The sequence below is a fragment of the Danio aesculapii genome, chromosome 15 (genome assembly GCF_903798145.1).
Source record: "Danio aesculapii chromosome 15, fDanAes4.1, whole genome shotgun sequence".
NCBI lineage: Eukaryota > Metazoa > Chordata > Actinopteri > Cypriniformes > Danionidae > Danio > Danio aesculapii.
In genome coordinates, this window is record NC_079449.1 from 36,896,513 (window position 1) to 36,911,904 (window position 15,392).

A 15,392-nucleotide genomic window follows, 5' to 3' on the forward strand; every position below is an offset into this window, starting at 1 on the left:
TTTGTCTTGTGCAAAAAAAAGAGCCACAACATTTCTGTAAGCAGACAATAAAGTAAATAAAACAAACAAAACAATAAAGAAACAACATACCTAAAAATTACAGAGATGTGTGTAATAAGTGTTTTAATGAAGGTTTAATTTATTAAATAGCATAATGTCTATATTAAACAGCATAAAGTAAACATCACTATATATAAGAAATGGAGTACTAATTTTAATCAGCTCATTTATGGCTATTGTTTCTTGCTCAGACTTACCTGATTTCTTTTTGTTATTTACTCTCATATAAAGAAACTGTTGAAGCAAGTGTTGAAGAGAAGTTATTTTGTTTTTGTTCATTGTTTTGTTCATTTTAAACAGGATAAAGTGTCCAAACACAGATAAAAACTCCTGCTGAAGCGACTGATCTCCACACTGTTATAAAGATGGCGTTTATTAAAGAGGAGAGTGAAGACCTGAAGATTGAAGAAACATTCACAGTCAAACAGGAAGATCTGCAGGAACAAACAGAAGAAACATTCAGAGTCAAACAGGAAGATCTGCAGGAACAAACAGGTTGGTTTTCATTCTCAAAGACCAACTCAGTCATTTGATCCTCATTCAGATATATTTTAATAATAAGAATACTAAATTAAATCCATCTTGCAGCCCTGAGTGTGCTGCCTAGTTCTCCTAAATGCACATAAACACTCAGGAGCTATGTTTCCATCCAAAAAGGCAAATGAACTTTATGCGCAAAACTGGATTATCGCATAAAAGACGTGCAAATAAAGCAGCATTTCCATTCAAAGAGTCAAAGCAAACAAAGTAGTCACTTCGTGATTAACTGGCACCAAATATCAACAGTAAAAATGAAATTTGCTGCGATAAGAGAAGCTGCCTCAATCTTTTCTTCATCTAATAAAGGACTTGCGCCTCAGAAGGCAATCCTGACACGCAGTGAAGAGCGGTGGCGTTTGAAGGTGTCAGACGCTCTTGATTCTGGAGGTCATTAATAATATATTAACACTAATACTTAAACGGTAAGGTGTTTTAGAATGACCAAAACAACAGTTCAGATGATTCTACAGTGTGCTCAGCCTGCTGATTTGTCCATTTACACACATTTTTATCATCACATGATCTCTAATAACAAAATCACATGACCTTTTTTAATGCGCATACTGAAATTTGTTCGGTAAAAGTGTTTCCATCGTGATTCATGCTCATCTTTTCTTATCTAATAAAAAGTTTATCCTACTCAGTTATGCGCATAAGTTTTTTATGTGCATTTTCAAAATTTATGCACAGCATGACGTTTCCATCAACCGTTTTTTATGCGCAAATGCAAAATAGGTGGATGGAAACAGCCGTTGAAAGACAGGAATGAGTTTCTTTCGTCACTTGTTCTCATGTCTTTTTAATAATACATTTTATGTATTATTAGTCTCCCATTTTCTCTACCTTCTTAAGGTTATTGCTTTTCTTGTTCTCCTACTGTTTGTAAAGCATCCTTGAGCACTGGCGCTATATAAAATAAACAAAAACAATAAATTAAAAAAGTTTAACTGAGCTGAGGATATTTGACCTACAGTATTCTCATAGAAGATCTGCTATTACAGTGATAGTGTTGGCTTAGAACTTTCCATTTGCATATGTCACGTTGATCACAATCACTTTTTTTTCATCAACTTCTTTATGTTTAAACTTGTTTTTAGTAGTTGTTACTAGTTCTCACAGATAGTATCTGAGTTAGAATTACATCATTATTATAATAACTAATTACCAGGGCGATTGTGTTTAAACAGGGTTTCTGTGGGGTCTTAAAATGTCTTCAATTCCAAAATCAAAATTTTAGGCCATAAAAAGTCTTAAATTTACTGAAATATTGTGTTGTAGGTCTTAAATCTTTTTTTAAACAAGTCTTCATTTTCCTTTGTTTATGTTTTGCTACCCAATCTGGCCAAAACCCATACAATCACCAACAATCCATCTTAATAAAACTTTCAACTTTTTATTCAAAAAGGTCATTTTAACTCTATTTATCATAATAGTTTAATTATTTTCCTTACAATAACATTTGTTTAAACATGCTTCATGTATTTACTGCTGAGGACATTGACCTGGACAGATTGTTGTGTATAGATTTAGTTTATTATAGTTTTTAAAACTTTTAAAGCATTTGTTCATTTTTATTATTTTTTAAAAGAAAGTTTAGTTTGGAAAAAAGTGTGTGGATACAAGTAGAGCTTGCTTATTTTTACACAATATTTAAGATCTTTTGCTAAGAAAAAAAAAAAAAAAAAAAAAAAAAATATATATATATATATATATATATATATATATATATATATATATATATATATATATATATATATATATATATATATATATTTTTTTTTTTTTTTTTTTTTTTTTTTAAGTCATTTATTATTGTGTTATTAAATGTATTAAATTATATTATTTTTTGATAGGACAATTAAAAATCTTTTCCATCTGGGCCATTTGAAAAATTCCTTAGCCTTTAGCCCTTTATGAGTCTAACATTTCAGTCATAATGGTCTTAAAAATGTCTTTAAAAGTCTTACATTTATCTTGGTGAAACCTGCAGAAACCCTGGTTTACAGTATGTCAGAAAGCGTGAATGTCCCTAATATTAAAAATGCTGAATGAAATGGACACTAAAATAATTAATTTTTATAAAACATTGTACAGTATTCTAAACTATATGATGTTGCTGTGGGACGACATGAAGCAAAAGGAACAAACTATAGTGGAACAATAACGTTTAGCATTGCACTGACTACAACTGGCCAACAAACTAGTCTAAAAATGACTTTTGCTACTTAAGAAATGGATTACAGCATGCTGATGATATGCAAACATTTGAGTGTAAAGTTTGTCAGTATTGACCATATTCTTCACGTACCAGCATGCGCCGCCATTGGAATCTTTTTGCTTGAGACTTTGTTAAAGAATGAATTTTTAGATCCTAAAAACAGTGTTATGCTGCTTAGGCATGGGAAAATGCTTAGGCATTTTCAAGGTATACTACAGTTTAAAAGTCGAGGTTTTAAAACTGCCAAAATGTTCTGCTATACCATTCCTACGGTATGTGTAATTTTTTATTTTTTGCATTTTGTTTGAAGTTTTTCAGGACAACAGTTTCTTCAGCAGAAAAGATATCCAAAGATGCCGTTTTAAATCGTAAAGTATTCTGTGTTTGTGAAACAAATGAAGACAGCAGTAATGATATATTTGATGCACATGATGCAGAAATGATGTTCAATGATGCATTTGAACTATTTAGCCTGACATGTTTACTGCTCCAAAATATTTTAAAAGTTTCTTAAAAGAAAAAAATATTGTGTTCAAAGGGGGAAAAGTTTTAGTTTTTTTTGTAATCAGTGAAAGCGTAATATTTTTATTTAAGGTTTTCATACCGTCAGAATCTTATACTGGTTTTTGCGTAATGCTGCTTGATGTTGCAAAGTCATTAATTCGTTAATTTTCTTTTCGGCTTAGTCCCTTTATTAATCTGGGGTCGCCACAGCGGAATGAATTGCCAATTTATCCAGCATATGTTTTATGCAGCGTATGCCCTTCCAGCTGCAACCCGTCTCTGGTAATCATCCATACACACTCATTCACACTCATACACTACGGACAATTTAGCTTTACCCCATTCATCTGTACCGCATGCCTTTGGACTGTGCACCCGGAGGAAACCCATGCGAACGCGGGGAGAACATGCAAACTCCCCACAGACATGCCAACTGACCCAGCCGAGGCTCGAACCAGTGACCTTCTTGCTGTGAGGCAAAAGTACTATCTAATGCGCCACCACATCGCCTGTTGCAAAGTCATATTTTCTAATTTTGTTTTTCTTGGTATGTATAGTCATGAACCCACTTGTTTGTAGAGCAAGTAGCCGTTTATTATTCCTGGTCATTTCTCCAATAGGCAACTGAAGTTCTAAAATACTAGCATATGAGATCAGGGCCCCATTTCAGGAAGGAGATTAAGTAACAAAACTCAGAGTACTTTATCCCTGAAATGAGAGAAACGTTGGGTTTTCCGTTTCAAAATGGCAGGTTTGTCAAACTTGAGAAGCAGGGTAAGTCGAGCTTGTTTCTAAAAGAGAGGTAACTTTATCCCCGAGTCAGTTACCGTGGTAACTTACTCTGTGAACCCAACCTGGTCAGGAGCAGGTTTTATTCTCTAAACTCTGAGTTTCTGTCGGTCTCCTTTACTTTTTTAAAGATGACGTAGTATTTCACGCTTAGTCGTACATTTCTAGCCACCTATTTTTATGTGCATTTTGGATAGACTATGAGCAAAAAAAAAATCAGTTGATGGAAACGTCATGATGCACATAACTTTTGAAATATAGGCATGAAAAACATGCGAATAACTAAGTAGGATAAACTTTTTCGATAAGAAAAGATAAACTTACGTAAACTACACTCTTGTTCACCAGTTACCGACCGCTCCTGCACTTTATTCGGAAATTTATTCCCGCGCCGCATGAAATCTGGTCGGGTCCCAAGACAATGCACAGGTACAGCCACGAGAATGCAGACCTATATCCAGAAGTAACTTTAACAGACGAGAGGAAAAGTCACGTCACCGGGTTAAATGGGCCACAGTGAGATAGAGAGAAAGGGAGTTCACTTTCATTCCCTCAATCGCAGAGAAATAGATGCTTCTGCTGTAAGTGTGAAATTGTGCATAGTTTCTGCGTTTTTAAGTAGTTGGCGCCTGGAGTGTTGTAAATACCCGCGCTTGCCTCCCTCGCGACAGAGCGCATATGAGATAAATGACGTCAGTACATAATAACTGGTTATGATTATTACTGAACCGATACTGAATTGTCCGCGTCTGCATCGTGGTGCACCGAAGAAACAATTAATTTTGACACCCCTAGATTTCACGCCAAACCTTCAGTGTGGAGGGAGACAGCCTGCGCTCCAGCTATCCTGATGTAGAAAACACTACACTATTCTGGCATGTCCGGGGGTTTTCTCAGAGAGAATTCCCACACAACCAATAGACTCCACTGCAGAACATGCCTAATAGGGTGCTCTAGTCCTGAGTGACTGTGTTGACCTGATAGGTCACCTAGACAGAGCGCGGCGGACTTAGAAACAATCCAAGGAGGTTCCAGAGCACTACACGGGTGCCAGATGGGTGCCGGTTCCAGAAAAATGGAAGTGTTTTTTCCGGGGAATTTATCAGGGAGGGCCATCATGAGAAGTGTGAGTCCGGTTGGGCCAGAGAGGTGCAATGAGCGAGACCCGCTCCTCATTTCCCCGACCTTGCACAGTATCTGTGCGAGCAGGCTCACTGGGAAAAAGATGCATATTGCCTAACCCACAGGGAGGGCAGCCAGCGAAGGGCTGCTTGGGAGAAACAGCAGGATGACCTGGGCTTCTCTAAAGCATGCCCATAACAGCTGGAATGTACCAGGGTGGAATCTCTGTTCTCCCGGAAACATACCGGTCCTGAGAGCATGTAAGCTGGCATGGAGAGCTTGCATGGGATAAGAATGGCGTGCAGCTTTTTTGTCGCAAGACTCTGAAGGAGCGGATAGCGAACGAACTAAGACATGTTGCGGGTGCGCACACCACCCAAACAGTTGATGTACGTTATCGCAGCCATGCTGGTCGTCCTAATCAACATGTGTTTCCCCCTTCTGCTTCGGTAGGGACCGGCGGAGAGCGAGAAACAATGCCAACAGCTCCAGGCAGTTGAAATGCCAATGCAACCGGCGTCCAGTTTACGAACCTGCAGCTGCATGCTCGATACACACCGGTGACATACACCTGGTGCTTCTCTGTGCGCCATGCCCATCTGGAGACCCAATCGCGAAGCCAGTGCTGAAATGGTCTCATATGAACAATTCAGAGGCGTGATAGCAGCTAAAAATGTTATATGCCCGAGGAGCCTTAATTTAATCGGACAGGGCAGCGCCAGCCCAGCGCGCTAAAAGCGAACCATGATGCAGATCGAGTCCAGCTCCAACCCGAGATGAGAGAAGCTCTGCCCGGGGGGGAGCCCACTCGTACTCGATTGACCCAAAACCCGAACAGGCTGAGGTGCCAGAGCACCAGGTCCATGTGCATAATCGATCAGTTCAGAGAGCTAAAAAAAAACAGTCAATGAATAATCAAAAATGCAGATGCACGTGCGCCAAAGAGGCACAGGGTGTTTCTTCGACGCATGGAAACAGGGTGAGCACTAATGGGAGGACTGTTACTACCATGCTCTGCCCCCCGTCGCAGTATAAGGAGGGAGAGAGTGAGACATGGAGTGAGCGTCCTTCATGTCTATAGCTGCAACCAATCCCATGGACCGACGCACGGGGCGATGCGTTTCTGCATGAGCATCTCGATGGACATCCTGAACAGATGACAGATCAAACCGCGCAGATAGGATTGGTATAACCCACTGCTCTCTGGATACGATGAAGGGGGGTGTAAACCCACTCTTCATCTCGGCTGGAAGACTGGCTTGATTGTATCCTCCGCCAGGATGGATAATCTTACGCGAGACAGGGGGTGGCATAGCGAATAATCGCTTAAATACACACCCGTGAACTCGGGAGGCCAACAGCGAATTGAAACACATAGCTGAGTCTGACTGCCCACGTGAGCTACCATAACGAGCTGAGCAGCGCTTACCAGGCTGACATAGTCCAAATGAGCAGCATCTCTGGAACAATCGCTGACGTACCCACGGAGGGGCAGCTTCGGGATGGGGAGTCCTCACCCCGAGAGGTGGAGCATCCCGAGGAAGAGGTGAAACTTACCTTCCTCCCAGGATCCTGCGGAGTGGCTGGAGGTGTGAGAAAGAAGCTCATCCTCTGGCGCCCTCAAGGCTGTGGCGAAATACACCAAAGCTGAGATCTGTAAGATCGTGCGTCCCGTGCTGGCAGCAATTGGGATTCCACACCCAGAGGGAGGAAACGCCGCTCTTTTTGGATCGCTACATACATTCGCGAGGGAGCCCCGGCCTCCACCGAGGAAAGAACGGTTCTCCTCCTCTCCAAGCGGCCCACCTCAGGTTCGCTTCGCGGTCCGATTACTAGACTTAACGGCAACCTGTGACGGGAGCATCAACTCACTGCGGGAGCTAGGCGCGTTCACTTAGCCAGTGGAATAGACTGTGACGGTGGAGCATTTTGGAGTCGCAAGAAGAGCACACTCGGCGAGGAATGGCCAGCGAGGATAGGTCTGATGGGGAGAGCAGTTTTCCGGGCCCACCAAGAGATGAGGTCATGAGAGCATAGTCGATTGCTGTGCGAAGATTATGCATAAGCCTGGGGAAGAACCGCCCCGTGAAAGCAGAAGCAGCATGGCTTGCAGTGTTGTGGGCTCTGGCCATGAGAGACCAAATATAATTATTACCAGTTATTATAGTTAACGAAAATAAACGAGGAAACGAAAACTATAATGTAAAATAATTGTTGTTAACTGAAATAAAAATAAAAACGAGAGTTTAAAAAAAAAAATAGAACTAACTGAAAATGTATTGTGTACATACAAAACTAAGTAAAATTATAGCAAAAACCTCCTTCATTTTTGTAATTTGTGAATGTATTTAATACATTATCTTACTGTAAGCCGTTTAGAAGTAAAGAGAATTTGCGCTGCAGGTGTTTGACCCATACGGCACCTCAGAGTTTGTAGTCCTGCTGCCATTGGCCAGATTGAGCCGGTTCTCCTCCAGTCATCCTCGCTGTTGCTCCCGCGACAAAAACGAGTGGACATGACAGCAGCACGGTGACAGCATTAAATACAGACACTTTAATTATTACTTTAACACATTTGTGCCCAATAATGAGTTTTATTTCTGTATCGCAATCGCGAACGAATCTTTTTAACCGGATCTTCTAAGTGAACCAGTTGAACTAGTTCACCAAATCGAACTGAATCATTTGAAACAATTCGCATCTCCAGTAAGCACTTATTCACAAACTACTTACTTTTTAACAAGCCTAATACCCCCCTCTGACTCTAAATAATCCAATATATACTCTCATTCAATTATTAGAACAGTAACGTTACATTGAGAAGCGGTGAACCGATAATACTGCGCATGCGAGATTCAGTGAACCGAACACAAACAGTATTTGACAGCCTGCCATGACTGAACTAAACGTGAACAACTGCAGCACGGGTAAACCGAGGGCTTAAATTAGAGGATCTGGTGAAAAACGTAAGTTTATTTCATAACAAACAATCGTAATGGAATTTAAATAAGTGAATCCTGCTTTAGTTGGGTTGCAAAACTTTACTGTGAGACATTTTTCAGATCATGGTGATTATTTTTAACTGACTGAAGTTTCTATTGCTAACTACATAATGTTGAGTCCTAACATCCGCTTTAAAAATCTGAACTTCCCATCACCAGGCCCGGATTAATAATTCAGAGGCCCCTGGGCACAATGTCTTGTAGACCCCCTACTTAGCCACACCCCTATAGTTGAATTAAAAAATAAGATTAATATAATATTTGGTAAATAAAATAATCTATATAACGTATTGCCCACATTTTTAAAATAAATGATATACAGTACATATATTTCTAGTCTACAAAGATTTAACTTATTTTTAAAGCACATTTTGAAAAAAAACAACTAGGGCAAATTGATGGATTTTAATATATTTGTTTAAGTTCACTGAAGCAGTACTAAAAATTTATATTTAAGGGTATTTTTAATGTATAACATCTACAAACTTATAATGCACATTTGGATTTGGATAACACCTCCCCAATCCAGTTCTAGGAATCTGAGTCCTCCATATACACACACTTATTAATGATTCCTACTTGTCTTCCTCGTGATGAAGAGTAGGCAAAATCTAAGTGCGGGTCTGGGCCCATAAGGCCCATTGGTTAATCCAGCCCTGCCCATCACTACTGTGTGTCTATTCTCAGAAGCAGCCTTGCACACATATTGTACTTAAGGCTGCTATCTTGTGGGCTGTTGTATTTAAATTTAAGGATGGGTAGATGGTTGTGGTAGATTATAGTGTTCATGTGTTCTCTGAATACATGTTTCAAAAAATGCAAGGCTGAGTTTATATTACACAATATTTATTCTATTGATTTCGAAACTTGCACCTAACAAATATCCTTATTTAGAAAAAAACAAAAGCTAATACTGAAACTAATAAAAACTAAACTAAAACTAAATCATTTCAAAATATAGAAACTAATAAAAACTAGTAAATCTTCCTCTAAAACTAATTAAAACTAACAGAATTTGAAAACAAAAAGTCAAAACGAAATAGAAACTAAAACTAATGAAAAATCCAAAACTATTATAACCTTGTGTGACAAACGGATAACCCACCCGCCTTAGACGGGGGGTCTCAGCTTACCCCTCCAGGTGGTGACGCCCACCACCTGAGAATCGATTCGTACCCACTGGCTGCCTCGCCATCAAGGGAGGTGAAGGCAGAAGCACATGTGGACCGGGTGGAGAAAAAAACACCCTCTAGAAGGGGAGGGGGGGCTGGAAGATCCTACATCAGCCTGCACGTTACACCCTCTAGTTGGTCCGGAAGTGAGACTGAGGGACAAGCCATCTCCAGCCGCACTGCAAAAACAGCCCAGGAAGCGCAGCCATTATGTCCGATTTGAGAACCGCAATGCACCCCGAAGGATGGAAGCGAGCCCGGTCTGTCATCTAAGAATAACAGCTCGCCCTCCGATGTCGTAATGGACCTTTGATCTCCGGTGTCATCAAGCGGACGCACGGGCATCCTGGGGGATGAACTGCACAACCATCCGAAGCTTGGATTGGGCTCGCTGTGGAGGAGTGGGGGGTCCACGCTTTCACAGGGAGCAACAGGGGTAGCTGAAGCTGTGCAACAGCCACGCCGTCACAGTGAGAGCATGAGCTGTCCGCGGGCACCGCATCAACATGCTGGACCCCCAGACCTGTCATGTGATACCCGTGCCCATCATCTGGAGATAGGAACCACCACATGCAGAAATGCACAGTCAGAATAGCGTCTTGAAAAAGATGTGTTGAATGACTGTGTGGCTCTCTTAGGGAATCTGCCTCTAAAAATGGAAACTCTTTTGTGCACACCAGCTCAGGGGACAGGAAATCCCAGATCGTCCGCCACTGTTGAGTCTTCCCCTGCACTGGTGAGTAAACTTGAAATCAGGTTGGCAGATATCGTGTCTTCAGTCTCGTGATTGGGTCTGAAGCAACAATTCTAGTGAGCTGACTCCAGCAGCAGACTGATATAGCATTGATTAGCTCATCAGGATCAGCTGTGGAGCCAAGCTCCGCCAATTCAAATGGCATTTGATTGGCCCGTTTTCTTATCTTCAGAAGTGATAGGTCGTCTGACGAACTCCCATAGTCTGGTTTCCAGACGCATGTTGAAGTTTCTTTATGTAGGGGAACAAAAACTTTTGCTTCTTACTGACGGAGCGGAGGGGTCAAGGGAAATGAGAGGGAAATGGCGAACGTGGAGGTGTGGATGTGAAGGTTGAGGGTGTCGACGAACCCAGCCGGTGAGTAGCAGCCTCGGGTGCCTAACAGGAAACTCTGACACTGTCGACTGCGGGATAAAGGCTTTCGGCAGCTTACTCCATGCCAGCGAGATAAATCGGTAATTTGATTTTGTTCAAAACACACTGCACTAAAGTCTTTGGTGATGCACTCGTTCACAGGCGTCACGAACACTCCAGTACGAGATGGCAGTCTTTGCTCTGTTGCTTCGATACATACTTTTGCTTTTTGTTTCTCACAACCAGTCGTTAAGTTTACACTGCTCGTCTCGACACGGTTTCTCTACTCATTTCCCCGCACTGCAACAGTCAATTTCTCTTTCCTCCGCACACCACATAATGCTGCCCTCTTCAACTCTCCTCCTCTCAGCCAGTTTACTTTTCGCTGTCCCATGGGTGGAGACCAAATTAACAATGTTGATTATCGTCACAGAAAACAACAACAATCATAAATGCATGAGTATATGCTGTCATGGCTTTGCAATCAAAAAATTTTTGTTATAATAGAGACCAATGGAGAAAAAAACAGCCATGAATATAACGAAAAGGGAGTAAATTTGCCCAGTGTATTGTTTTTTTTTTTTTTTTTTTTTTTTTTTTTTTTTAAAGCATTTTCCTAGAATATGTCAAAATAAGATGTTCCCAAATATCAGTCCGTTTGCTGAAACACAGAGAAAGTTTTGGCCAAATTAAGCCTCAAAATCACCCCGGAATGGATGAAAATGACCTAACTACACAATGGGAAAGGTGCACATTCCAACCTTTATGCAGATGCTGTACAGGTATGTCTCATGTCTGCGAAGCAAATATTCAGCTGTTTGTTCAACTGTTACCCCAGAACTTTTTTTTCTGATGTGTTTACCAGTCAGGCACAGAATAAACAAGTATTCCCTGTCTGCTTTACAAAATTTAGAAAAAACATTTTGTTGTAATTATGAATAAATACGACTAAAAATAGGCCATTTACAGCTTTCAAATCTGTGTCCTATCATTATGTAGGAATTCTGAAAACTGGACTGACACTGTTTCTATTCACTATAACTTCTATGTTAAGCAGCTGTGACACTATTTATCTAGTGCTTTTACAATGTAAATTAAGATGAATTGAATTGAATCTGCTTAAATGTGTACACGTAAATGGACCAAACAAAATATTATCTGATTTTTTACATTTAATGTGCATCAAAATTACAGTGTGTGTAGCCAATGTTTCCAGTGTCTTTTCAGTTTTCAGCTTTTGATGAATTTTTGAGACTTTGTGAAAACTAAAGTTTTTTTTTTTAATTTCAGACCTAATTGAAGAGAATAAGGGGAGTAAAGAGGAGGAACATCATGTCAAAATTGAGGAAAAAACTCATTCACAGACTGATGGTATTTTGAAAAGGAGAGGCAAGAATCGTTTCACGTGCACCTGCACTCAGTGTGGAAAGAGTTTTGGAAAAAAAGGCTATCTTAAGATTCACATGATGATCCACACTGGAGAGAAACCATTCACATGCACTCAGTGTGGGAAGAGTTTCAGCCAATCATCATCCCTTAATGACCACATGAGGATCCACACTGGAGAGAAACCATTCACATGCACTCAGTGTGGGAAGAGTTTCAGCCATTCATCATCCCTTAAAGACCACATGAGGATTCACACAGGAGAGAAACCATTCACATGCACTCAGTGTGGGAAGAGTTTCAGCCATTCATCATCCCGTTATCACCACATGAGGATCCACACTGGAGAGAAACCATTTACATGCACTCAGTGTGGGAAGAGTTTCAGCTGCTCATCACACCTTAATCACCACGTGAGGATCCACACTGGAGAGAAACCATTTATATGCACTCAGTGTGGGAAGAGTTTTACCAAATCATCATCCCTTAATCACAACATGAGGATCCACACTGGAGAGAAACCATTCACATGCACTCAGTGTGGGAGGAGTTTTAACTGCTTATCACACCTTAATAGACACATGAGGATCCACACTGGAGAGAAAGCATTCACATGCACTCAGTGTGGGAAGAGTTTCAGCCAATCATCATCCCTTAATAAACACATGAGGATCCACACTGGAGAGAAACCATTCATATGCACTCAGTGTGGGAAGACTTTTACCAAATCATCATCCCTTAATCACCACATGAGGATCCACACTGGAGAGAAACCATTCACATGCACTCAGTGTGGGAGGAGTTTTAACTGCTTATCACACCTTAATAGACACATGAGGATCCACACTGGAGAGAAAGCATTCACATGCACTCAGTGTGGGAAGAGTTTCAGCCAATCATCAAACTTTAATCTACACATGATGATCCACACTGGAGAGAAACCATTCACATGCACTCAGTGTGGGAAGAGTTTCAGTCAATCATCACACCTTAATCAACACATGAGAATCCACACTGGAAAGAAACCATTCACTTGCACTTGAGCCGCGGTCACACTGGACTTTTCTCCTCATAGACTTCCATTCATATGCACGCAAATGCGTCAGACTGAAAAACACAAGTTCGTGCGTCAAGTTTGGCAGGTCACTGCGTTGCAAAGTTCAAGCTTGGTGAACTCTGAAATTGCATCACTTGACTGTATAAGACCAATCGTAGATCAAAACATGACCTCCCTGGACAGAAATGTAAAATATGGACCAATCGCTCACTTTTTTAATGTCTAATCATCTTGTTTAATCCCGCCCCTTTTTGCAGCACCGTACAACAGAATTTTGCATGCTCAAACTCTAGTGTGACCGCAGCTTTGGTGTGGGATGAGTTTCAGCAACTCATCAGACCTTAATAAACACATGAAGATCCACACTGGTGTGAAAGAGTACATGTGCTTGAGTGTGAGAAGACTTTTCTTACAGCTCCAAAATTGAAACTGCACCATGCGATTCACAGTGGAGAACACACCGGACATCAGACAAGGTGGAGCTCCAGGATGGTTAGTTTGCAATGTACCAGGGCCTCAGTTTAGAAAGCTCATTCAATTGTCCTGTGTTGCATGTTTTATTAGTGAAGTTTCTTTACTTTTAGGTTCAAGATTCTTTCTAGTTTACTACATTTACTTTTTTGAGTAGAATACAAACTCGATGAACATTTTATGATTTAGGCAGAGCGACGGGTATTAAGTTTTACAATATTAATACACTGTGATGATCCCTAGACTCCAGATTAGAGTGTGTGGTAAATCCTGATTGGATGCCTGCATTACTCATCAATGGGTATATAAAAGTTGTTGTGCTAGCTACCCCAGGACGCTGTGGCTACTCAGGAAACCTCATGTCAAGACCTGCCATCTTATTGACTCTTTAACCTTATGGTTTTGTTTTGCATTACTTTGCATTGTTTTGCAGTATCATGTAGTTAAAGTGTTGTTGTGATTTATATCCTAAGTTCTTAATCTTCATTATTATCTCTAGACTATGTTGGTTGCTTTGATTGATTGTTCTATGAGTTACACTTTTTAATAAATTATTTGCATTCAGGCTATTTTGAAAGCTCATCTCTCTTTTATGTTGCGACTCAAACGAGCTGGTCATAACACTTTGCAAAATGTGTCCGGTTGTATCCGAGATTTTGTCCTTTTAGTCATGACCATAGGTGAGAGTAGGAACCTAGATTGAGCGGTAAATTGAGAACATTGCCTTTCGTCTTAGCTCCTTCACCACAACAGACAATCACATCAACTACATTACTGCTGCCACTGCACTGATCCATCTTTTAATCTCACATTCCATTCCTCATGGAAAAAAAAAACACAGATACTTAAACTCCATTTGGGGTAAGGACTCTCCTCCAAACTGCAGAAGGCCACCTTTTTCCAGTCAAGCACCATGGTTTCTGATATAGAGGTGCTGTTTCTTTCCCTGCCATGTCACACTCAGCAGCAAACTGTCCCACTGCATACTGAAGGTCCATGTCCTATGAAGCCAAACGGACAACGTTATCTGCAAATAATAGAGACAGTCCTAGCTTGCACCTAAAATTCTGTCAGTAAAACCTATATTTCTGAGATCAGCCTCAAAAATAACTTATTTACAAAATGAAATAAATAAATAGATGGATAATCACTGTAGTGGTGGAAGGGGAAGTAGGATGGCTTGTTCAACCATAAACCAAGATGGAGCTCTCTCAGGAGGGATGGACCAGTGCACGAGGTGTCTCAGACTGAAGGCGCATTAATGAAATAAATGCTCAGGAAGCCCCAACCCTTTTTTTATCAACTGGCTGTTGCAATGTACTCTTATGCAACCTAGGCTGCTTACTGTTCCAAAGAAATTAATTGTCTAAATTATCAAACTGATTTAAATATTGTAGAGAAATATTTACAGGGATATACTGAAGTAGAGAAGTAACTTTAGGAAGGCAATTCATGTTGAGTGTGTTAGTTTGTTATTTTGAGTACTTCAGATCAGTGGTTCTCAATTCTGGTGTTTGTGGAAAATGAGTTGACAACCGTCCCAAATTAATTTTAGCTTATATTTCTCGATCTTAGAATCACACCTCAGAAACCACAAAAGCAAAGATTTGGCTTATCTTTAACTGCTTAAGATCAATTTGCACCAGATCAGCAAAATACAACATTTGTTTGAGTTTCCTTCGCCGACTGGCCTCGACAAAACACGGCGTTCCTGATTGGTTGGTGACTCCGCTTCAGTGACGTCCTTGGGATTCACTCGCTTGTGAGTGGAAGTTGTCCTGGGATACCGGGGTGACAGACTCTGCTGAGAGTCGGTTTGCAGACTTTTTTACAGTTTCTGCGGTTCCTAAACTTTAATAGGTTGCATGGAAGGTTCTTTGCGGCCCGATTGCATGGCAGTGCAGTGTCCAAGAGCAAGGCGAGAGAGGGCAGAGAGCAGCAGCGAACTAATGCAAAAAGCTAA

The 15,392-nt window shown here is 40.7% G+C and overlaps 1 protein-coding gene across 1 annotated transcript; it reads left to right on the plus strand.

Moving 5' to 3' along the window:
- The first annotated feature begins 369 nt into the window (after positions 1-369).
- LOC130241350 (gastrula zinc finger protein XlCGF57.1-like) lies at positions 370-13,922 on the plus strand. The gene is made up of 2 exons (XM_056473063.1): positions 370-555; positions 11,806-13,922. Exons 1-2 carry the CDS (start codon positions 426-428, stop codon positions 12,942-12,944), a joined length of 1,269 nt encoding a protein of 422 aa, XP_056329038.1. The 5' UTR covers positions 370-425; the 3' UTR covers positions 12,945-13,922.
- The last annotated feature ends 1,470 nt before the right edge of the window (positions 13,923-15,392 follow it).

Coding starts and splice junctions, on each gene's coding strand:
- LOC130241350 (XM_056473063.1), top strand. CDS start 426: ATGGCGTTTATTAAAGAGGAGAGTGAAGACCTGAAGATTGAAGAAACA. Junction 556..11,805: donor AGATCTGCAGGAACAAACAG/GTTGGTTTTCAT, acceptor TTTTAATTTCAG/ACCTAATTGAAGAGAATAAG.